Raw genomic sequence first — 25,346 nt, forward strand, 5'->3', positions numbered from 1 at the left:
TGTCACCACCACATTTAACACCAACATATTGTGTCACCACATTTAACACCATACTATTGTGTCAACACATTTAACACCAACATATTGTGTCACCACCACATTTAACACCAACATATTGTGTCACCACATTTAACATCATACTATTGTGTCACCACATTTAACACCAACATATTGTGTCACCACATTTAACACCAACATATTGTGTCACCACCACATTTAACACCATACTATTGTGTCACCACATTTAACATCATACTATTGTGTCACCACATTTAACACCAACATATTGTGTCACCACATTTAACATCATACTATTGTGTCACCACATTTAACACCAACATATTGTGTCACCACCAAATTTAACACCAACATATTGTGTCACCAGGAGATTGTGCATGTCATAGTTGTAAAATCTCAGGCTAGCTGACAGAGGATGCGTTAAGTTGGGACTTGTTGTGACGTCACGGGTCTGATCAGCCCAGATGTCAACCGGAAGTGGCTCAAGTGGGTCACGTGGCACAGCCGTGTTGAAGCAGACGACTATCTGCCGAAAGATCGAATGTTCGAGTCTATCTCGTCATCAGGCGTGCCTGTGCGAGACGATAACGAAATCATTTTTTTCATTTTTAATTAATGAAAGGCGTGAGCCGCTGGTGGCCTCGTCTGTGTGTGTGTGTGTGTGTGTGTGTGTGTGTGTGTTTGTGTGTGTGTGTGTCTGTGCGTGCCAACATTGGGACAAGCTCATGAGACAGTTGACAGACGACCGATGAACTAGTATGGCCGCCATCTTTCAGTATTTTCCTTTCAAATATTTCTTCTGGTCGAAAAGGTAAGGTGGTCACGTGCTGCTAATTATCTAATGAATGATCTAATTATAATCCAGTAGAGTTTAATGTATGTCTAGGTGAGAACGGCCTTGATGGAGGGGGCCTGAAATATTTCTTGTAGGCGCCGAAAGTGGTCAAAATGTTTGACGCCAGTTCCGCCAGGAATCAAGCGAAACAAAAGCTTGTCACTGTCAAATTCCGAAGGTTTGTGAGTCATCGGAATAATATTCCGTTTTGTGGAAATCGCCTTAAAAAAGACAGAAACCTACATACAGAAGCTGTTATTTATTTATGAAGTTGTGTTCGCCTTAGTGACACGGTACTGAAGGTATCGGTCTGTTAGACACCAGAAATACAGTAAAATACCTAATATATAAAAGGCCATGTGCGCAATTCTCTCTCTCTCTCTCCCTATCTGTCCACAAAATATTTTCACAGGCTCATATCAGTATCTTAATATGGACTTTTGTTGAAAATAATATGGTAGATGTTTTAAATGTATAAACACAATTTTATTGAAAGAAGAAAAATAAAAAACAAAGGCATATTCGAATGTAGAAAAACAGTTTTAATTATGCAACCGGAAAGTATTAATAGTTGTGACAAGAACGTTATTAACAATGACGTCTCATATGTTTACACTAAAGAGAGAACACAAAACTCATGGCGTCATCCGATTTTAGAATAATTATAAAGAAATTTGATTTAGATCTAGATCTACGTACGCTATGAAATGTATACAATACAATTTTCTCGGCCTAAACTTATACAATTTACTTTATCTATTTGGTTTCTAGATCAAGAGAATATTGATCTAGACTAGATCTAGATTTTGATTCTATCTACTCTAGAATCTATTCCAATAATAAATGTCTATATTAAACTATTTCAGGCCTTAATTATTTTATAGAATTCTTTGTTTCTTTAGCTATGGAATTGGCTAATTTTGGATTTAATTTGAAAGAATAGCCTTATTTGTGTAATTTTAGTTTCTTAACTACGTCTTTTATTCTTCATGTATCATAAGGTGCCTAAACATCTGAGATGATAGTGTAATTGATACCATGGGGTGGTACGGGTTCGAGACAAACCAAGACATTTTTTTTCAATTGGATTTTTTATATGTTGATGATAAAGTTGCCTATAGGGACTTAGCGGGACACGGGGCAGGTGAAGTAGAGTTCACCTGTTTCTGTCTATGAAGGGATAGTGTGGTCAGACCCATGCTCAGCCAAAATAGGTGTTTTTAATAGACAAAAACAACATAACTACCATTGAACAGCCGGGTTTTTTTTTTACGAAATCTTTTAAGTGTCTTAATCAGCGAGTGCCTTTAATATGGTATTGTGTTGACAAATACTGTATTTAATTTGGTTTTAATTTTTCTAATAGGTATTGATAGTCTATGTTTTTTTAAACAAGTATAAACATAGACAGTACATAAAACAAAACCCTTCTTTTTCATAATCTTGACAATGTTTCATTCCAATGCCCTTGATCAATAAAATGTTTCTTTTCCTAAGTTTCCGATAATTACTTTTTTAAAAGCTGAATTACAGTTCATTTCATTACTCACTTTCCGTAGATATATACATTTTCTTCAGGCATCTCTACCGTTTCTTCCCCTTTCACCTCTGAATGAAATTTAAAAAAGTAATTCATACGAAATTATAGAAAAACCAGTATCCACTACGTACCCCCCACCCCCCCCCCCCCCCCCCGCACACTCAACCCCCCACACCCTTCTCCGGACAGTTTTAAATGCCGCTCCCCGGAGATAAATATCTAAAAGAAAAACTGGGTAGCCTATTGTAATGAGATGAGAGCTAAAAGTCACCAGAATTGTCCGTGTAACGGTTACCGATGGCTAGTTTAAAGTATAAGATCTTATACGTATATATGTAGCTTCGTCAAACTAAACAAAACAGTACTCAATGTGTCCGGTTCCTACGAAAATAAAGTAAAGTACTATTTTCGGTTACCGGAAATCGTACTAAGGTTGGTAGGAACTTGCGCATACAATCATATTATCATACTTACAAATTCGTGTACTTAAACAGTAATCAAGTTATAGAGTTTTGAGAAACTGAAAGTAAAGTAAATCGCTAATAAAAGACCTACAATAGTTTCAACAAAACTGAAAGCATGCTCCGACAGACAGCAGACAAACAGACGGACGGACAGGCAGGCATACAGACAGACACACATACACACAGACACAAACAAATACACACACACACACGGACAAACATTTCATAAACAGACAAAATTGCACAACGACTCAGGAGGTGTAAACAGAATTTCTTCCATACAGTCATATCGAAAGTCCCCGTCCCCGTCCCTCATCACAGTTTGTGTAGATTTGCAGTGCATTAAATGTACACACTTCGGGACAGACAGAATATTGACGTCTCTTTATAGACGTCAGGACGGACAGAATATTGACGTCTCTTTATAGACGTCAGGACGGACAGAATATTGACGTCTCTTTATAGACGTCAGGACGGACAGAATATTGACGTCTCTTTATAGACGTCAGGACGGACAGAATATTGACGTCTCTTTATAGACGTCAGGACGGACAGAATATTGACGTCTCTTTATAGACGTCAGGACGGACAGAATATTGACGTCTCTTTTTCTCTTGCCAGAGATGCCTCCACCCAAGTACCCTGCCCGCCCGCCGTGCGTCCAGTGCCCTCCTACAAACTGATCTACTTCAACGGGCGGGGGAGGGCAGAGCTGTGCCGTCTTCTGTTTGTCCTGGCCGGGCAGGACTTTGATGACGTCAGGATACAGGACACGGATTGGCCGGCGTTCAAAGCAAGTAGGATTGTATGATTGTAACTTATATTGTATGATTGTAACTTAGACTGTATGATTGTAACTGGGATTGTATGATTGTAACTTATATTGTATGATTGAAACTTAGATTGTATGATTGTAACTGGGATTACATGATTGTAACTTAGATTGTATGATTGTAACTTAGATTGTATGATTGTAAATGGGATTGTTTGATTGTAACTTAGATTGTATGATTGTAGCTTAGATTGTATTATTGTAACTTAGATTGTATGATTGTAACTTAGATTGTATTATTGTAACTTAGATTGTATGATTGTAACTTAGATTGCATGATTGTAACTTAGATTGTATGATTGTAACATAGATTGAATGATTGTAAATGGGATTGTTTGATTGTAACTGGGATTGTATGATTGTAACTTAGATTGTATGATTGTAACTGGGATTGTATGGTTTTAACTGGGATTGCATGATTGTAACTTAGATTGTATGATTTTAACTGAGATTGCATGACTGTAATTGGGATTGTATGATTGTAAATGGGATTGTATTATTGTAATTGGGATTGTATGATTGTATGTGGGATTTTATGATTGTAACTGCGATTGTATGATTATAATTGGGATTGCATGATTGTAACTTAGATTGTATAATTGTAACTAAGATGGCATGATTGTAATTTGGATTGTATGATTGTAATTGGGATTGTATGATTGTAACTGGGATTGTATGATTATAATTGGGATTGCATGATTGTAACTTAGATTGTATGATTATAGCTTAGATTGTATGATTGTAACTGGGATTTTATGATTGTGTCTGTATGATAAACTCTCTGTGATTGTATGATTCTTTAGTTGTAGGACTATCTGTATGATTACTGATAATTTCTTTGTATGATCGCCTGTGTGAATTCCTGTGTGTTTGACTGTATGATTGCCTGCATGATTGCCTGTATGATTGCCTGTATGATTGCCAGTATGATTGCAAGTATGATTGCATGTATAGTTGACTGTATGATTTTAAGTATGATTGTCTATAACAACTCACCGGACTTTCTTGAAATACATATCTATCCTATTTTTAGAAATTTTTAAAAGCTTACTTGACCAACAGGTAAAGTTTACTTGACCAACAGGTCAATTTTACTTGACCAATAGGTAAAGTTTACTTGACCAATGTATTTTTCCATGTCATGTCATTTGACACCTGTCATGTCAGTTGACACTTGTCATGACAGTTGAAACTTGTCATGTCATTTGACACCGGTCATGTCATTTGACACATGTCATGGCATTTGACACCGGTCATGGCACTTGACATTTGTCATGTCATTTGATAACTGTCATTTCACTTGAAACCTGTCATGACACTAGACACCTGTCTTACCTCACAGCGACACCTTTTGGACAACTGCCGATCCTGGAGGTCAACGGAAAAATTTTCACTCAAAGTCTAGCACTGGCCACATACCTGGCTCGAGAGTTTGGTGAGTGGGTGACCTTGTGAGTGGGTGACCTTGTGAGTGGGTGACCTTGTGATCTAGCACTGGCCACATACCTGGCTCGAGAGTTTGGTGAGTGGGTGACCTTGTGAGTGGGTGAACTTGTGAGTGGGTGACCTTGTGAGTGGTAGACCTTGTGAGTGGGTGACCTTGTGATCTAGCACTGGCCACATACCTGGCTCGAGAGTTTGGTGAGTGGGTGACCTTGTGAGTGGGTGACCTTGTGAGTGGGTGACCTTGTGATCTAGCACTGGCCACATACCTGGCTCGAGAGTTTGGTGAGTGGGTGACCTTGTGAGTGGGTGACCTTGTGATCTAGCACTGGCCACATACCTGGCTCGAGAGTTTGGTGAGTGGGTGACCTTGTGAGTGGGTGACCTTGTGAGTGGGTGACCTTGTGAGTGGGTGACCTTGTGAGTGGGTGACCTTGTAAGTGGGTGAACTTGTGAGTGGGTGACCTTGTGAGTGGGTGACCTTGTGAGTGGGTGACCTTGTGATCTAGCACTGGCCACATACCTGGCTCGAGAGTTTGGTGAGTGGGTGACCTTGTGAGTGGGTGACCTTGTGAGTGGGTGACCTTGTGATCTAGCACTTGCCACATACCTGGCTCGAGAGTTTGGTGAGTGGGTGACCTTGTGAGTGGGTGACCTTGTGAGTGGGTGACCTTGTGATCTAGCACTGGCCACATACCTGGCTCGAGAGTTTGGTGAGTGGGTGACCTTGTGAGTGGGTGACCTTGTGAGTTGGTGACCTTGTGATCTAGCACTGGCCACATACCTGGCTCGAGAGTTTGGTGAGTGGGTGACCTTGTGAGTGGGTGACCTTGTGAGTTGGTGACCTTGTGAGTGGGTGACCTTGTGAGTGTGTGACCTTGTGAGTGGGTGACCTTGTGAGTGGGTGACCTTGTGAGTGGGTGACCTTGTGATCTAGCACTGGCCACATACCTGGCTCGAGAGTTTGGTGAGTGGGTGACCTTGTGAGTGGGTGACCTTGTGAGTTGGTGACCTTGTGATCTAGCACTGGCCACATACCTGGCTCGAGAGTTTGGTGAGTGGGTGACCTTGTGAGTGGGTGACCTTGTGATCTAGCACTGGCAACATACCTGGCTCGAGAGTTTGGTGAGTGGGTGACCTTGTGAGTGGGTGACCTTGTGATCTAGCACTGGCCACATACCTGGCTCGAGAGTTTGGTGAGTGGGTGACCTTGTGAGTGGGTGACCTTGTGAGTGGGTGACCTTGTGATCTAGCACTGGCCACATACCTGGCTCGAGAGTTTGGTGAGTGGGTGACCTTGTGAGTGGGTGACCTTGTGATCTAGCACTGGCCACATACCTGGCTCGAGAGTTTGGTGAGTGGGTGACCTTGTGAGTGGGTGACCTTGTGAGTGGGTGACCTTGTGATCTAGCACTTGCCACATACCTGGCTCGAGAGTTTGGTGAGTGGGTGACCTTGTGAGTGGGTGACCTTGTGATCTAGCACTGGCCACATACTTGGCTCGAGAGTTTGGTGAGTGGGTGACCTTGTGAGTGGGTGACCTTGTGATCTAGCACTGGCCACATACCTGGCTCGAGAGTTTGGTGAGGGGGTGACCTTGTGAGTGGGTGACCTTGTGAGTGGGTGACCTTGTGATCTAGCACTGGCCACATACCTGGCTCGAGAGTTTGGTGAGTTGGTGACCTTGTGAGAGGGTGACCTTGTGATCTAGCACTGGCCACATACCTGGCTCGAGAGTTTGGTGAGTGGGTGACCTTGTGAGTGGGTGACCTTGTGATCTAGCAATGGCCACACACCTGGCTCGAGAGTTTGGTGAATAGGTGACCTTGTGAGTGGGTGACCTTGTGAGTGGGTGACCTTGTGATCTAGCACTGGCCACATACCTGGCTCGAGAGTTTGGTGAGTGGGTGACCTTGTGAGTGGTAGACCTTGTGAGTGGGTGACCTTGTGATCTAGCACTGGCCACATACCTGGCTCGAGAGTTTGGTGAGTGGGTGACCTTGTGAGTGGGTGACCTTGTGAGTGGGTGACCTTATGAGTGGGTGCCCTTGTGAGTGGGTGACCTTGTGAGTGGGTGACCTTGTGATCTAGCACTGACCACATACCTGGCTCGAGAGTTTGGTGAGTGGGTGACCTTGTGAGTGGGTGACCTTGTGAGTGGGTGACCTTGTGAGTGGGTGACCTTGTGATCTAGCAATGGCCACACACCTGGCTCGAGAGTTTGGTGAGTAGGTGACCTTGTGAGTGGGTGACCTTGTGAGTGGGTGACCTTGTGATCTAGCACTGGCCACATACCTGGCTCGAGAGTTTGGTGAGTGGGTGACCTTGTGAGTGGTAGACCTTGTGAGTGGGTGACCTTGTGATCTAGCACTGGCCACATACCTGGCTCGAGAGTTTGGTGAGTGGGTGACCTTGTGAGTGGGTGACCTTGTGAGTGGGTGACCTTGTGAGTGGGTGACCTTATGAGTGGGTGCCCTTGTGAGTGGGTGACCTTGTGAGTGGGTGACCTTGTGATCTAGCACTGACCACATACCTGGCTCGAGAGTTTGGTGAGTGGGTGACCTTGTGAGTGGGTGACCTTGTGAGTGGGTGACCTTGTGAGTGGGTGACCTTGTTAGTGGGTGACCTTGTGATCTAGCACTGGCCACATACCTGGCTCGAGAGTTTGGTGAGTGGGTGACCTTGTGAGTGGGTGACCTTGTGAGTGGGTGACCTTGTGAGTGGGTGACCTTGTGCGTGGGTGACCTTGTGCGTGGGTGACCTTGTGAGTTGGTGATTTTACGTGATCAAAAATGGACACAAACTTTGTCACTAGTCATGTACCTGGCCAGAGAGTAAGGTTCGAGTCATTATACTAGTTTTATTCACAATATTTTTACACGAGCTTTCCCGCGACGTGGCATACGCCGCTATTTAGTTGCATTATTTTCTACTAGCGTGCCCGTTCCCGCGCGTTGCCGCGGAGCTGGAAGAAAATATGACATAATATTTTTTAAAGAGGGTTTAATAATATATTCTTAGCAGAGTTTCCTCCAGGCATCTCTTAGGGGGGGGGGGGCAGTAGCGTAGCGAGGGGGGGGCGGGGGGGGACATATGTCCCCGGGCGCCGACCTTAGGGGGGGCGCCAAATTGAAAGTTTGAGGGGGGGGGGTGCAAATGAAAAGTTCGAGGGGGGGGTGCAAATCGAAAGTTTGAGGGGGGGGGGGGGTGCAAATGAAAAGTTCGAGGGGGGGTGCAAATCGAAAGTTTGAGGGGGGGGTGCAAATCGAAAGTTTGAGGGGGGGGGGGTGCAAATGAAAAGTTCGAGGGGGGGGGGGTGCAAATCGAAAATTTGCTCCCAAGGGGGCGCCAAATTGAAAGTATGTCCCCGGGCGCCGGGAAGGGTCGCTACGCCTCTGGGGGGTGGGGGGGGGCATGCCCGAAATTTTTCTTACGCCCCCCCCCCCCCTCCCCCGAACGAAATGATATTTATATAATTTATATAGAAAATATATACTTTTAACAGTGTCCCCCCCCCCCCCCCCCAATAAAAGCAAAAAAAAAAAAACAAACCAATTCGGAACGTAAACCCAACCACAACACAGCACAAAGACAACACAAAGACAATACAAAGACGACACAAACACAACACAAACACTACACAAACACTACACAAACACTACACAAACACTACACAAACACTACACAAACACTACACAAACACTACACAAACACTATACCAACACATCACCAACACAACGCCAACACAACACCAACACAACACCAACACAACACCAACACAACACAAACACAACATAAACACAACACAACACAAACCGGGACGGCTATTATTATATGAAATCATATATCTTCTTGTAGTTTGGTAAAGGTCTCTATAAAAGAGTTTTCTGGTGAGACCGACAATAATAATCATTAAAAAAGTTTTAAAAAACCCACGTTTTCTGATTGAACTAAAAAGTAGAAAATAAATGCTATAGGCCCTACATCACAATAATGCAAGCGATCACTCTACTATAAGCGATCAAAAACGTGGGGCGTCGAAGTAAAAGTTATATTACTATTGATTAGATAATACTATTGACTTTTATTAGGGAGCTTGTAGAGAGTCAACAGTATTAGAAACTGTAAGAAAATCACGGCGCCCCACGTTTTTGCTTGCTTATAGTAGAGTGATCGCTTGCATTATTGTGATGTAGGGCCTATAGCATTTATTTTCTACTTTTTAGTTCAATCAGAAAACGTGGGTTTTTTAAAACTTTTTTAATGATTATTATTTTCTACTTTTTAGTCTTTGTCTGTTTGTTTGCATTAAAATCTTGCTATCGATTTTATCTTTTCACTTTTTTTGGGTAAACGAAGACAACTCGTAAAAAGACAACTCGTAAAAAGACAACTCGTAAAAAGACAACTCGTAAAAAACACGTTGTTTGAATACGTTACTGACTAGAACACATAGATTTGAACCCGTATCGAGTGGGATAGCAATCGTGTGCCCAACCACTCGACCATATCGTCTCCCCCAAACTGGCCTACCTTCTGTAAGTTTAAACTCGGTTCAAGCTAAATTCTCTGCCCCTAAGCCTGTGGCGACATGTGATCGTTCGCTTCACTGCGCGCGAGGTACGCGTCGCTGGTTTTTTTTCTAATGGCTAGCAGAGGAGGATTATATATATATAGATTATATAGCGGTCTAAAATGCTCAATAAAATGTTTCCATTGATCAATTTAGTAAAAATAACAATTGAATATTCAATGGTCATCCAAAAGAAAGCTTCCCTGAAAATTTCAGCGCGCTAGCTAACTGGGAAGTGCCAGAAATTTCGATCGCAAGATTTGATTGGAAAGACAAACAGAGAAAGCAAGTTAAAGAAAACGTGGGAAAAATGAATTCCCCTTCGTGCGCAAAAAAAAAAAGCAGACAAAAAAAAAAAAAAAAACGCAAAAAAAAAACTAATAACCTGCGGGGATTCCCGTTCCCGAATAAAGATGTCTAAAAATCTAATATATAAAGTTCAATTCTGTATGTTTATATGTTTGCAATCAGGGGTTTACAGAGGAATAAAAGAAAAAACGAAAAAAAAAGATACTTGATGGATTTAAGTGTTAGGTTATAAAAGTGCTCATGGTCTAAATTTATGAGTTAAAAAATTTCTATTGAAAGTTTTTCAAAACAATTTTCATTTTATATACTTAGAATAATAATTTTCAATTACAAACATTGCATAAATTTTTTTTAAAAAGTGTATCAACGTTTATAAAATTTCTAAAATTGTGTCTGAAATGTATTTGCATTTTGTCCTTTAGCTCTCATTACGTCCCTTGATTTGGAAAACACAGTTACTTCCCTCTTTAAAAAAACCCATTAAATCGGGGGAAGAAAGAATTTACTTTTTATTACTTTGTTTTGGTGTCAGGAAAAAAAATAATTACATAATTAGCGGAGATTGATTAAGTGCAATGTCGTTGGTATTTTTAATACTGTCTTTTATTTATTCTATACACTGAATATACTGTTTACTAATTATTTTTTAAAATAAATAACATTTAATAAGCCAGGTCCTACAAATCCTATATGTTTATTTCTTTTCATTTACGGATAAGCTTGGAGTTTTATAATTTTGTTCACTTAATTGAAACAGGCGCGTCCCCCGGCGCCCCTGCACGGTTCGATTTGGCGCCCTTGGCTATCATGTGAGCGCTATGCTGCATAATTTCGTTTTAAACAGTGCGATAGACTATGGATAAGAAAGGTTACTATAGCCTTTAAGTTAATCAAATCTGGGCGTCCTCAGACACCCCGACAGGGTGCTATTTGGCGCCCCGGGCCTTCCCGTGTTAGCTATTGTACCTACGTTCGCGTAAGTGAGTTCAAAAGACTATGAATAAGTTGGGTACTATAGTCGTTTACTAAGTTGAATCAGGCGGTTACGCCGCACGTCGTCATGGTGCGATTTGGCGCCCCGGGCTAGAGCTGTGGACACTTTGAGTTTATCTTTGCGTTTGTGTTTTCTTTGTGTTTGGGTTTGCGTTTGTTGTTGTGTTTGCGTTTGGATTTGGGTTTGGGTTAGTTTTCGTTTGCTTTTTTTCTTTGCGTTTGTGTTTTCGTTTGCTTTTTTCTTTGCGTTTGTGTTTCCTTTGTGTTTGTGGTTGTGTTTGTGTTTGTTTTTGTGTTTTCGTTTGTGTTTGTATTTGTGTTATGTTTGCGTTGTTGTTTTTTTGGTGTGTTTTGGTTTCGTTTGGTTGTGGTTGGGTTTGTGTTTGCATTTGGATTTGTTTTCGTTTGCTTTTTTGTTTGCGTTAGTGTTTGTGTTTTCTTTGTGTTTGTGGTTGGGTTTGTCTTTGCGTTTGTTTTTGTGTTTTCGTTTGTGTTTGTTTTATGTTAGTGTTATGTTTGCGTTTTTTTGTGTGTTTTGGTTGGTTGTGGTTAGGGTGGGCAATGCCGGGTAAATGCTGATTACTAAACACACAAGTTATGGTCCTTGACAGATACGTTTTTCAGAGATGCCAGTGCAGGGCCTGGCCGGGATGGCTAGTAATAATCTAATATACTAGGCATGCTGCCCAGCTTCGCTTAGGCTTTCGAAAACATTGAGAATGTGAATGCTTAATTAATTCGTCATAGGGTCGGTCTACGACCTCAAGAGTTATGAAGAGGTTCCTCCGTGGACATTTTTTTTTTCGATTTATAGCTCATATAAGGTACCGGTCAGTCGAGGTCAGTTTTGACCCCCTCATCGTAGACTTTTCGGCCAACCGGCCCCCGTGCTCTGTCGCCCCAAGGCAAGATCCTGCCAAATTTGAAGCGCCTGCGGCGCCGGGAAGTGCCTTATCGGACACCCGACAATCTAGATCTAGATCTAGAATACTAATTGAATTTTTTTTTTTAAGTTTAGTCCGAGCAAAATAAAATAAAAAATACATTACCCAAGTTGACTTGGTGGGTCTCGAACCCGCAACACCTGCGTGGTTTAAAGTACACTAACATCTCCGCTATTTAGGCACCTTATAAAATACAGAGAATGAAAGACGTATTTTAAAATCTTAACTTACGCGAATATGCCTATTCTTTCAAATTAATTTTTTTATCCCAAATTAGCCAGTTCCAAACAAAGATTTTGTATAAATAAATGTTATGAGTTTAGGCCGGAAAAATTGTATTGTATACATTTCATAGTGTACGTAGATCTAAATCAAATTTGAATGAAATAGTTCATTTCTTTTTTATTTTAAACACGGCAGATGACGTCATTAGTAAGCAATAGTGTCGTCACAGTTTTATGCGTTCTTTTACACATCTATTAATGCTTTTCCGGTTGCATAAATAATACTGTTTCTCTATATTCGAATACGCCTTGATTTTTTATTTTTCTTCTTTAAATAAAACTGTGGTTATACATTTAAAACATCTAACATATTATTTTCAACAAAAGTCCGTATAAAGTTCTCCATATATCGCTAACGTTTCTGACGTGATGTCCGGCGAAAATTTTTTGCGGACAGAGAGAGAGAGAGAGAGAGAGAGAGAGATGTGCGAACGTAGCCCATTATAGTATTAGATAAAATTGTAAATCTACTGACTTGTAGTTTGGTGCAGGTCTCTATATAAGAGCTTTCTGGTGCGACCGACCAAAACACATTCCCCTTCGTGCGCAAAAAAGACAGACACAAACGAATGCGCAAAAAAAACCCACAAATAATAACCTACGGGAATTCCCGTTCCCGAATAAAGATGTATTTTTTTTTACGTCAAATGTCTGTAATTAAAAAAATCTTTAGTAAACAGTACGTTCAGTGTATGAAATAAATAAAAGGCAGAATTAAAAATACCTACCAAATGCACTTGATTCATCCGTGCTAATTATGTAATTCTTTTTTATAAAGGGAAGTAATTGTGTTTTCCTAATTTATCAAATGGAAGTAAGTGCTAAAGAACTAAATATAAATAATTTTCAGACATACTTAGAATTTTTGTAAAAGATGATATTTTTTAAAAGTTTTGTTTAGTGAACATGCCGACAATTATTACTATCAGTTTGAAAAATGAAAATTATTTCCCAATATTTTCAGTCATAATTTTTTAAACCATGCATTTAGACCATGAGTGCTTTAATAATCTAACTTTTGAATCCATGGAAGTATCGTATTTTCTTATATTCCTTTGTAATCCACGACAAACATAATTACATACATACAGAATTTTCAACTTTATATATTAGATATATATAAGCAACAAAAGGGTTAATGAACATTTATAACTTTAAAACAAAAGTTAACAAATAACAAAAACATTAAATCGAACAGATTTTTATAAACATTTTTGTAAAACGTGAAGAGTAGGCCTACATGAAACATGATTATAAAACATTAAGAATAGATGAAACATGATTATAAAACATTAAGTGTAGATGCAACATGCTGATAATGTTTTTGCATTGAACTGGAAAAAGGTGACTTACTGCAGGTTACCATGGCAACAACAATCTAGAATCTCTAGCCATCGAGCAAGTGGTCTGCCTCACACAGGACCTCGTTAACAAGGCACTGCTTGTCTTCCACGAGTTGGATCCTGGGAGAAAGGTGAGGTAACTACAGGCAGGTGAGAGAGATCAGACAGGTGAGAGAGGTCAGACAGGTGAGAGAGGTCACTACAGACAGGTGAGAGAGATCAGACAAACGAGAGAGGTCACTACAGACAGGTGAGAGAGATCAGACAGGTGAGAGAGATCAGACAGGTGAGAGAGATCTGACAGGTGAGAGAGATCTGACAGGTGAGAGAGGTCAGACAGGTGAGAGAGGTCACTACAGACAGGTGAGAGAGATCAGACAGGTGAGAGAGGTCATACAGGTGAGAGAGGTCAGACAGGTGAGAGAGGTCAGACAGGTGAGAGAGGTCAGACAGGTGAGAGAGGTCAGACAGGTGAGAGAGGTCACTACAGACAGGTGAGAGAGGTCAGACAGGTGAGAGAGGTCAGACAGGTGAGAGAGGTCAGACAGGTGAGAGAGGTCACTACAGACATGTGAGAGAGGTCAGACAGGTGAGAGAGGTCAGACAGGTGAGAGAGGTCACTACAGACAGGTGAGAGAGGTCAGACAGGTGAGAGAGGTCAGACAGGTGAGAGAGGTCACTACAGACATGTGAGAGATGTCACTACATACAGGTGAGAGAGGTCAGACAGGTGAGAGAGGTCAGATAGGTGAGAGAGGTCAGACAGGTGAGAGAGGTCACTACAGACAGGTGAGAGAGGTCAGACAGGTGAGAGAGGTCAGACAGGTGAGAGCGGTCATTACAGACAGGTGAGAGAGGTCAGACAGGTGAGAGAGGTCAGACAGGTGAGAGAGGTCACTACAGACAGGTGAGAGAGGTCACTACAGACAGGTGAGAGAGGTCACTACAGACAGGTGAGAGAGGTCACTACAGACAGGTGAGAGAGGTCACTACAGACAGGTGAGAGAGGTCAGACAGGTGAGAGAGGTCAGACAGTTGAGAGAGGTCACTACAGACAGGTGAGAGAGGTCAGACAGTTGAGAGAGGTCACTACAGACAGGTGAGAGAGGTCACTACAGACAGGTGAGAGAGGTCACTACAGACAGGTGAGAGAGGTCACTACAGACAGGTGAGAGAGGTCAGACAGGTGAGAGAGGTCAGACAGTTGAGAGAGGTCACTACAGACAGGTGAGAGAGGTCAGACAGTTGAGAGAGGTCACTACAGACAGGTGAGAGAGGTCAGACAGGTGAGAGAGGTCACTACAGACAGGTGAGAGAGGTCAGACAGGTGAGAGACGTCAGACAGGTGAGAGAGGTCAGACAGGTGAGAGAGGTCAGACAGGTGAGAGAGGTCAGACAGGTGAGAGAGGTCACTACAGACAGGTGAGAGAGGTCAGACAGGTGAGAGAGGTCAGACAGGTGAGAGAGGTCAGACAGGTGAGAGAGGTCACTACAGACAGATGAGAGAGGTCAGACAGGTGAGAGAGGTCACTACAGACAGGTGAGAGAGGTCACTACAGACAGGTGAGAGAGGTCAGACAGGTGAGAGAGGTCAGACAGGTGAGAGAGGTCACTACAGACAGGTGAGAGAGGTCACTACAGACAGGTGAGAGAGGTCACTACAGACAGGTGAGAGAGGTCAGACAGGTGAGAGAGGTCAGACAGTTGAGAGAGGTCACTACAGACAGGTGAGAGAGGTCAGACAGTTGAGAGAGGTCACTACAGACAGGTGAGAGAGGTCACTACAGACAGGTGAGAGAGGTCACTACAGACAGGTGAGAGAGGTCACTACAGACAGGTGAGAGAGGTCAGACAGGTGAGAGAGGTCAGACAGTTGAGAGAGGTCACTACAGACAGGTGAGAGAGGTCAGACAGTTGAGAGAGGTCACTACAGACAGGTGAGAGAGGTCAGACAGGTGAGAGAGGTCACTACAGACAGGTGAGAGAGGTCAGACAGGTGAGAGAGGTCAGACAGGTGAGAGAGGTCAGACAGGTGAGAGAGGTCAGACAGGTGAGAGAGGTCAGACAGGTGAGAGAGGTCACTAAAGACAGGTGAGAGAGGTCAGACAGGTGAGAGAGGTCAGACAGGTGAGAGAGGTCACTACAGACAGGTGAGAGAGGTCAGACAGGTGAGAGAGGTCACTACAGACAGGTGAGAGAGGTCACTACAGACAGGTGAGAGAGGTCAGACAGTTGAGAGAGGTCACTACAGACAGGTGAGAGAGGTCAGACAGGTGAGAGAGGTCACTACAGACAGGTGAGAGAGGTCAGACAGGTGAGAGAGGTCAGACAGGTGAGAGAGGTCAGACAGGTGAGAGAGGTCACTACAGACAGGTGAGAGAGGTCAGACAGGTGAGAGAGGTCAGACAGGTGAGAGAGGTCACTACAGACAGGTGAGAGAGGTCAGACAGGTGAGAGAGGTCACTACAGACAGGTGAGAGAGGTCAGACAGGTGAGAGAGGTCACTACAGACAGGTGAGAGAGGTCAGACAGGTGAGAGAGGTCACTACAGACAGGTGAGAGAGGTCAGACAGGTGAGAGAGGTCAGACAGGTGAGAGAGGCCAGACAGGTGAGAGAGGTCAGACAGGTGAGAGAGGTCACTACAGACAGGTGAGAGAGGTCAGACAGGTGAGAGAGGTCAGACAGGTGAGAGAGGTCACTACAGACAGGTGAGAGAGGTCAGACAGGTGAGAGAGGTCACAAGAGACAAATCTCTACGAATGTGTTAAGCCCCTTTAAAGTCTGTAAATGTTTCTTTAGAAAGTAACCATCAGTACCCGTTACACATGAACTATAGTTTAGGCCTATATATTTGAATGTTATACTTGTTTGAGAAAAATATTTTATAAAATAGTTATTGGTCAAAACGCAATGTGCTTTTCTACACATAAAGAAATAACTAAATTGCTAAAAATCCGACACATTTAATAAAATGTAGCTACCACAGTGGCGTGGTCAGGGGGGGGGGGTTAGGGGGGGTCATAACCCCCCCCATAGACCCCTCGGTATATATAAAAAGTATGAGGGGGGGTGCAAATCAAAAGTTTGAGGGGGGGTGCAAATCGAAAGTTTGAGGGGGGGGGGGTGCGAATCGAAAGTTTGTCCCCGGGTAAAAATTGGACACCCCCCCCTTGAGACGATCCTGGATACGCCACTGAGCTACCATGCCTATTGGAAAAACCAAATTCTATACATTATGAGATAAATGGCCCTTTGAGAAAAATAGGCAAAACTATCAACGGGCCATTTATCTCGTTATTATTAATTAACGCAACACCATATAAAATGCCCACAATGATTATTTTTTCTAATGATTAAGTTAAAAACCTTATGTTCTCTAGAGCGTTCTTGTCACAATCAAAAATACTTCTAAAAATCTCTCTGCCAATGTGTTACGTCCATTACAATCTAAATATCTCTCTACCAATGTGTTACGTCCCTTACCATCTAAATATCTCTCTACAGATGTGTTACGTCCCTTACAATCTAAAAATCTCTCTACCAATGTGTCAGTGTTTCTTCCAGACTTTTTTCTCCGGGGGGGCACTTGAAATCTTCGGGGGGGGCGGTAAACTTTCTTCGGGGGGGCGGACACTGTTAAAAGTATATATTTTCTATATAAATTATATAAAGTTCATTTCGTTCGGGGGGGCGGTAAAAATTTTTCGGGGGGGCTTCGCCCCCCCGAAGAGATGCCTGGAAGAAACTCTGCAATGTGTTACGTCCCTTACAATCTAAATATCTCTCTACCAATGTGTTACGTCCCTTACAATCTAAATATCTCTCTACCAATGTGTTACGTCCCTTACGATCTAAATATCTCTCTACCAATGTGTTACGTCCCTTACAATCTAAATATCTCTCTACCAATGTGTTACGTCCCTTACAATCTAAATATCTCTCTACCAATGTGTTACGTCCCTTACAATCTAAATATCTCTCTACCAATGTGTTACGTCCCTTACAATCTAAATATCTCTCTACCAATGTGTTACGTCCCTTACGATCTAAATATCTCTCTACCAATGTGTTACGTCCCTTACAATCTAAATATCTCTCTACCAATGTGTTACGTCCCTTACAATCTAAATATCTCTCTACCAATGTGTTACGTCCCTTACAATCTAAATATCTCTCTACCAATGTGTTACGTCCCTTACAATCTAAATATCTCTCTACCAATGTGTTACGTCCCTTACAATCTAAATATCTCTCTACCAATGTGTTACGTCCCTTACAATCTAAATATCTCTCTACCAATGTGTTACGTCCCTTACAATCTAAATATCTCTCTACCAATGTGTGACGTCCCTTACAATCTAAATATCTCTCTACCAATGTGTTACGTCCCTTACAATCTAAAAATCTCTCTACCAATGTGTTACGTCCCTTACAATCTAAATATCTCTCTACCAATGTGTTACGTCCCTTACAATCTAAATATCTCTCTACCAATGTGTTACGTCCCTTACAATCTAAATATCTCTCTACCAATGTGTTACGTCCCTTACAATCTAAATATCTCTCTACCAATGTGTTACGTCCCTTACAATCTAAATATCTCTCTACCAATGTGTTACGTCCCTTACAATCTAAATATCTCTCTACCAATGTGTTACGTCCCTTACAATCTAAATATCTCTCTACCAATGTGTTACGTCCCTTACAATCTAAATATCTCTCTACCAATGTGTTACGTCCCTTACAATCTAAAAATCTCTCTACCAATGTGTTACGTCCCTTACAATCTAAAAATCTCTCTACCAATGTGTTACGTCCCTTACAATCTAAATATCTCTCTACCAATGTGTTACGTCCCTTACAATCTAAATATCTCTCTACCAATGTGTTACGTCCCTTACAATCTAAATATCTCTCTACCAATGTGTTACGTCCCTTACAATCTAAATATCTCTCTACCAATGTGTTACGTCCCTTACAATCTAAATATCTCTCTACCAATGTGTTACGTCCCTTACAATCTAAATATCTCTCTACCAATGTGTTACGTCCCTTACAATCTAAAAATCTCTCTACCAATGTGTTACGTCCCTTACAATCTAAATATCTCTCTACCAATGTGTTACGTCCCTTACAATCTAAAAATCTCTCTACCAATGTGTTACGTCCCTTACAATCTAAATATCTCTCTACCAATGTGTTACGTCCCTTTTGATTAGAACGAGCTGAGGAACAACTTTCTAAACGCCATCGTCCCAGAATACTTAAAGCATTTTCAGAAGCTTCTTCGTGAGTCTGGCACTGGTTACTTTGTGGGTGACCAGGTGAGTGTGAGTGTGTGACCAGGTGAGTGTGTGACCAGGTGAGTGTGTGAGTGTGTGACCAGGTGAGTGTGTGACCAGGTGAGTGTGTGAGTGTGTGACCAGGTGAGTGTGTGACCAGGTGAGTGTGTGGCCAGGTGAGTGTGTGACCAGGTGAGTGTGTGACCAGGTGAGTGTGTGACCAGGTGAGTGTGTGACCAGGTGAGTGTGTGACCAGGTGAGTGTGTGTGTGTGTGACCAGGTGAGTGTGTGACCAGGTGAGTGTGTGACCAGGTGAGTGTGTGACCAGGTGAGTGTGTGACCAGGTGAGTGTGTGACCAGGTGAGTGTGTGAGTGTGTGACCAGGTGAGTGTGTGTGTGTGTGACCAGGTGAGTGTGTGACCAGGTGAGTGTGTGGCCAGGTGAGTGTGTGACCAGGTGAGTGTGTGGCCAGGTGAGTGTGTGACCAGGTGAGTGTGTGACCAGGTGAGTGTGTGACCAGGTGAGTGTGTGACCAGGTGAGTGTGTGGCCAGGTGAGTGTGTGACCAGGTGAGTGTGTGACCAGGTGAGTGTGTGACCAGGTAAGTGTGTGACCAGGTGAGTGTGTGAGTGTGTGACCAGGTGAATGTGTGACCAGGTGAGTGTGTGACCAGGTGAGTGTGTGACCAGGTGAGTGTGTGACCAGGTGAGTGTGTGACCAGGTGAGTGTGTGACCAGGTGAGTGTGTGACCAGGTGAGTGTGTGAGTGTGTGACCAGGTGAGTGTGTGAGTGTGTGACCAGGTGAGTATGTGACCAGGTGAGTGTGTGGCCAGGTGAGTGTGTGACCAGGTGAGTGTGTGACCAGGTGAGTGTGTGACCAGGTGAGTGTGTGAGTGTGTGACCAGGTGAGTGTGTGACCAGGTGAGTGTGTGGCCAGGTGAGTGTGTGACCAGGTGAGTGTGTGACCAGGTGAGTGTGTGACCAGGTGAGTGTGTGACCAGGTGAGTGTGTGACCAGGTGAGTGTGTGTGTGTGTGACCAGGTGAGTGTGTGACCAGGTGAGTGTGTGACCAGGTGAGTGTGTGACCAGGTGAGTGTGTGACCAGGTGAGTGTGTGACCAGGTGAGTGTGTGAGTGTGTGACCAGGTGAGTGTGTGAGTGTGTGACCAGGTGAGTGTGTGACCAGGTGAGTGTGTGGCCAGGTGAGTGTGTGACCAGGTGAGTGTGTGACCAGGTGAGTGTGTGACCAGGTGAGTGTGTGACCAGGTGAGTGTGTGACCAGGTGAGTGTGTGACCAGGTGAGTGTGTGGCCAGGTGAGTGTGTGACCAGGTGAGTGTGTGACCAGGTGAGTGTGTGACCAGGTAAGTGTGTGACCAGGTGAGTGTGTGAGTGTGTGACCAGGTGAATGTGTGACCAGGTGAGTGTGTGACCAGGTGAGTGTGTGACCAGGTGAGTGTGTGACCAGGTGAGTGTGTGACCAGGTGAGTGTGTGACCAGGTGAGTGTGTGACCAGGTGAGTGTGTGAGTGTGTGACCAGGTGAGTGTGTGAGTGTGTGACCAGGTGAGTGTGTGACCAGGTGAGTGTGTGGCCAGGTGAGTGTGTGACCAGGTGAGTGTGTGACCAGGTGAGTGTGTGACCAGGTGAGTGTGTGAGTGTGTGACCAGGTGAGTGTGTGACCAGGTGAGTGTGTGACCAGGTGAGTGTGTGACCAGGTGAGTGTGTGACCAGGTGAGTGTGTGACCAGGTGAGTGTGTGGCCAGGTGAGTGTGTGACAAGGTGAGTGTGTGACCAGGTGAGTGTGTGAGTGTGTGACCAGGTGAGTGTGTGAGTGTGTGACCAGGTGAGTGTGTGACCAGGTGAGTGTGTGACCAGGTGAGTGTGTGGCCAGGTGAGTGTGTGACCAGGTGAGTGTGTGACCAGGTGAGTGTGTGACCAGGTGAGTGTGTGACCAGGTGAGTGTGTGACCAGATGAGTGTGTGAGTGTGTGACCAGGTGAGTGTGTGACCAGGTGAGTGTGTGACCAGGTGAGTGTGTGACCAGGTGAGTGTGTGACCAGGTGAGTGTGTGACCAGGTGAGTGTGTGAGTGTGTGACCAGGTGAGTGTGTGACCAGGTGAGTGTGTGACCAGGTGAGTGTGTGAGTGTGTGACCAGGTGAGTGTGTGACCAGGTGAGTGTGTGACCAGGTGAGTGTCTGACCAGGTGAGTGTGTGACCAGGTGAGTGTATGAACAGGTGAGTGTGTGAGTGTGTGACAGGTGAGTGTGTGACAGGTGAGTGTGTGAGTGTGTGACAGGTGAGTGTGTGAGTGTGTGACCAGGTGAGTGTGTGAGTGTGTGGCCAAGTGTTTGTGTGACCAGGTGAGTGTGTGACCAGGTGAGTGTGTGAGTGTGTGACCAGGTGAGTGTATGACCAGGTGAGTGTGTGAGTGTGTGACCAGGTGAGTGTGTGACCAGGTGAGTGTGTGACCAGGTGAGTGTTTGACCAGGTGAGTGTGTGACCAGGTGAGTGTGTGACCAGGTGAGTGTGTGACCAGGTGAGTGTGTGAGTATGTGACCAGGTGAGTGTATGACCAGGTGAGTGTGTGAGTGTGTGACCAGGTGAGTGTGTGACCAGGTGAGTGTGTGACCAGGTGAGTGTTTGACCAGGTGAGTGTGTGACCAGGTGAGTGTGTGACCAGGTGAGTGTTTGACCAGGTGAGTGTGTGACCAGGTGAGTGTGTGACCAGGTGAGTGTGTGACCAGGTGAGTGTGTGAGTGTGTGACCAGGTGAGTGTGTGACCAGGTGAGTGTGTGACCAGGTGAGTGTGTAACCATGTGAGTGTGTGACCAGGTGAGTGTGTGAGTGTGTGACCAGGTGAGTGTGTGACCAGGTGAGTGTGTGACCAGGTGAGTGTGTAACCAGGTGAGTGTGTGACCAGGTAACTGTGTGAGTGTGTGACCAAGTGAGTGTGTGACCAGGTGAGTGTGTGACCAGGTGAGTGTGTGGCCAGGTGAGTGTGTGACCAGGTGAGTGTGTGAGTGTGTGACCAGGTGAGTGTGTGACCAGGTGAGTGTGTGACCAGGTGAGTGTGTGACCAGGTGAGTGTGTGGCCAGGTGAGTGTGTGACCAGGTGAGTGTGTGAGTGTGTGACCAGGTGAGTGTGTGACCAGGTGAGTGTGTGACCAGGTGAGTGTGTGACCAGGTGAGTGTGTGTGTGTGTGTGACCAGGTGAGTGTGTGACCAGGTGAGTGTGTGAGTGTGTGACCAGGTGAGTGTGTGACCAGGTGAATGTGTGACCAGGTGAGTGTGTGGCCAGGTGAGTGTGTGAGTGTGTGACCAGGTGAGTGTGTGACCAGGTGAGTGTGTGACCAGGTGAGTGTGTGACCAGGTGAGTGTGTGAGTGTGTGAGTGTGTGACTAGGTGAGTGTGTGACCAGGTGAGTGTGTGACCAGGTAAGTGTGTGACCAGGTGAGTGTGTGAGTGTGTGACCAGGTGAGTGTGTGACCAGGTGAGTGTGTGACCAGGTGAGTGTGTGACCAGGTGAGTGTGTGACCAGGTGAGTGTGTGACCAGGTGAGTGTGTGAGTGTGTGACCAGGTGAGTGTGTGACCAGGTGCGTGTGTGACCAGATGAGTGTGTGACCAGGTAAGTGTGTGAGTGTGTGAGTGTGTGACCAGGTGAGTGTGTGACCAGGTGAGTGTGTGACCAGGTAAGTGTGTGACCAGGTGAGTGTGTGAGTGTGTGACCAGGTGAGTGTGTGACCAGGTGAGTGTGTGACCAGGTGAGTGTGTGAGTGTGTGGCCAGGTGAGTGTGTGACCAGGTGAGTGTGTGACCAGGTGAGTGTGTGACCAGGTGAATGTGTGACCAGGTGAGTGTGTGACCAGGTGAGTGTGTGACCAGGTGAGTGTGTGACCAGGTGAGTGTGTGACCAGGTGAATGTGTGAGTGTATGACCAGGTGAGTGTTTGACCAGATGAGTGTGTGACCAGGTGAGTGTGTGGCCAGGTGAGTGTGTGACCAGGTGAGTGTGTGGCCAGGTGAGTGTGTGACCAGGTGAGTGTGTGAGTGTGTGGCCAGGTGAGTGTGTGACCAGGTGAGTGTGTGACCAGGTGAGTGTGTGACCAGGTGAGTGTGTGGCCAGGTGAGTGTGTGAGTGTGTGGCCAGGTGAGTGTGTGACCAGGTAAGTTTGTGAGTGTGTGACCAGGTGAGTGTGTGACCAGGTGAGTGTGTGACCAGGTGAGTGTGTGGCCAGGTGAGTGTGTGAGTGTGTGGCCAGGTGAGTGTGTGACCAGGTAAGTTTGTGAGTGTGTGGCCAGGTGAGTGTGTGACCAGGTGAGTGTGTGACCAGGTGAGTGTGTGGCCAGGTGAGTGTGTGACCAGGTGAGTGTGTGAGTGTGTGGCCAGGTGAGTGTGTGACAAGGTGAGTGTGTGACCAGGTGAGTGTGTGACCAGGTGAGTGTGTGGCTAGGTGAGTGTGTGACCAGGTGAATGTATGACCAGGTGAGTGTGTGACCAGGTGAGTGAGTGACCAGGTGAGTGTGTGAGTGTGTGGCCAGGTGAGTGTGTGACCAGGTAAGTTTGTGAGTGTGTGACCAGGTGAGTGTGTGACCAGGTGAGTGTGTGACCAGGTGAGTGTGTGACCAGGTGAGTGTGTGAGTGTGTGACCAGGTGAGTGTGTGGCCAGGTGAGTGTGTGACCAGGTGAGTGTGTGACCAGGTGAGTGTGTGACAGGTGAGTGTGTGAGTGTGTGACCAGGTGAGTGTGTGGCCAGGTGAGTGTGTGACCAGGTGAGTGTGTGAGTGTGTGACCAGGTGAGTGTGTGACCAGGTGAGTGTGTGACCAGGTGAGTGTGTGACCAGGTGAGTGTGTGACCAGGTGAGTGTGTGACCAGGTGAGTTTGTGACCAGGTGAGTGTGTGACCAGGTGAGTGTGTGACCAGGTGAGTGTGTGACCAGGTGAGTGTGTGACCAGGTGAGTGTGTGACCAGGTGAGTGTGTGACCAGGTGAGTGTGTGACAGGTGAGTGTGTGAGTGTGTGACCAGGTGAAAGTGTTGCCAGGTGAGTGTGTGAGTGTGTGGCCAGGTGAGTGTGTGACCAGGTGAGTGTGTGACCAGGTGAGTGTGTGACCAGGTGAGTGTGTGACCAGGTGAGTGTGTGACCAGGTGAGTGTGTGACCAGGTGAGTGTGTGACCAGGTGAGTGTTTGACCAGGTGAGTGTGTGACCAGGTGAGTGTGTGACCAGGTGAGTGTGTGGCCAGGTGAGTGTGTGAGTGTGTGACCAGGTGAGTGTGTGGCCAGGTGAGTGTGTGAATGTGTGACCAGGTGAGTGTGTGACCAGGTGAGTGTGTGACCAGGTGAGTGTGTGAATGTGTGACCAGGTGAGTGTGTGAATGTGTGACCAGGTGAGTGTGTGACCAGGTGAGTGTGTGACCAGGTGAGTGTGTGAGTGTGTGACCAGGTGAGTGTGTGAGTGGGTGACCAGGTGAGTGTGTGGCCAGGTGAGTGTGTGAATGTGTGACCAGGTGAGTGTGTGACCAGGTGAGTGTGTGACCAGGTGAGTGTGTGAATGTGTGACCAGGTGAGTGTGTGAATGTGTGACCAGGTGAGTGTGTGACCAGGTGAGTGTGTGACCAGGTGAGTGTGTGAATGTGTGACCAGGTGAGTGTGTGAATGTGTGACCAGGTGAGTGTGTGACCAGGTGAGTGTATGACCAGGTGAGTGTGTGAGTGTGTGACCAGGTGAGTGTGTGAGTGGGTGACCAGGTGAGTGTGTGGCCAGGTGAGTGTGTGACCAGGTGAGTGTGTGACCAGGTAAGTGTGTGAATGTGTGACCAGGTGAGTGTGTGACCAGGTGAGTGTGTGAATGTTTGACCAGGTGAGTGTGTGAGTGTGTGACCAGGTGAGTGTGTGACCAGGTGAGTGTGTGACCAGGTGAGTATGTGACCAGGTGAGTGTGTGACCAGGTGAGTGTGTGACCAGGTGAGTGTGTGACCAGGTGAGTGTGTGAGTGTGTGGCCAGGTGAGTGTCTGAACAGGTGAGTGTGTGACCAGGTGAGTGTGTGACCAGGTGAGTGTGTGACCAGGTGAGTGTGTGACCAGGTGAGTGTGTGACCAGGTGAGTGTGTGACCAGGTGAGTGTGTGACCAGGTGAGTGTGTGACCAGGTGAGTGTGTGACCAGGTGAGTGTGACCAGGTGAGTGTGTGACCAGGTGAGTGTGTGACCAGGTGAGTGTGTGACAGGTGAGTGTGTGACCAGGTGAGTGTGTGACAGGTGAGTGTGTGACCAGGTGAGTGTGTGACCAGGTGAGTGTGTGACCAGGTGAGTGTGTGACCAGGTAAGTGTGTGAGTGTGTGGCCAGGTGAGTGTTTGACCAGGTGAGTGTGTGACCAGGTGAGTGTGTGACCAGGTGAGTGTGTGAGTGTGTGGCCAGGTGAGTGTAGGACCAGGTGAGTGTGTGACCAGGTGAGTGTGTGACCAGGTGAGTATGTGACCAGGTGAGTGTGTGA

At 45.4% G+C, this 25,346-nt stretch overlaps 1 protein-coding gene across 3 annotated transcripts in view; it reads left to right on the forward strand.

The window, feature by feature from the left end:
- The first annotated feature begins 619 nt into the window (after nucleotides 1–619).
- Nucleotides 620–25,346, forward strand: part of LOC131937391 (S-crystallin SL11) — a 39,798-nt gene continuing 15,071 nt past the window's right edge. For 2 of the 3 annotated variants that reach the window (XM_059294784.1, XM_059294785.1), the window contains exons 1-5: nucleotides 629–829; nucleotides 3,479–3,654; nucleotides 5,032–5,124; nucleotides 13,594–13,709; nucleotides 18,799–18,903. In XM_059294784.1, coding sequence (XP_059150767.1) covers nucleotides 777–829; nucleotides 3,479–3,654; nucleotides 5,032–5,124; nucleotides 13,594–13,709; nucleotides 18,799–18,903 — 543 coding nt within the window. In that variant the 5' untranslated portion in view covers nucleotides 629–776. Of the gene's footprint in view, nucleotides 830–3,478; nucleotides 3,655–5,031; nucleotides 5,125–13,593; nucleotides 13,710–18,798; nucleotides 18,904–25,346 lie in introns of all 3 variants that reach the window. The other variant, XM_059294786.1, reaches the window with a different exon arrangement.

This window comes from Physella acuta, unplaced genomic scaffold, assembly GCF_028476545.2.
Source record: "Physella acuta isolate Inbredline_101_S28 unplaced genomic scaffold, ASM2847654v3 ptg000209l, whole genome shotgun sequence".
Classification (NCBI taxonomy): Eukaryota; Metazoa; Mollusca; class Gastropoda; family Physidae; genus Physella; species Physella acuta.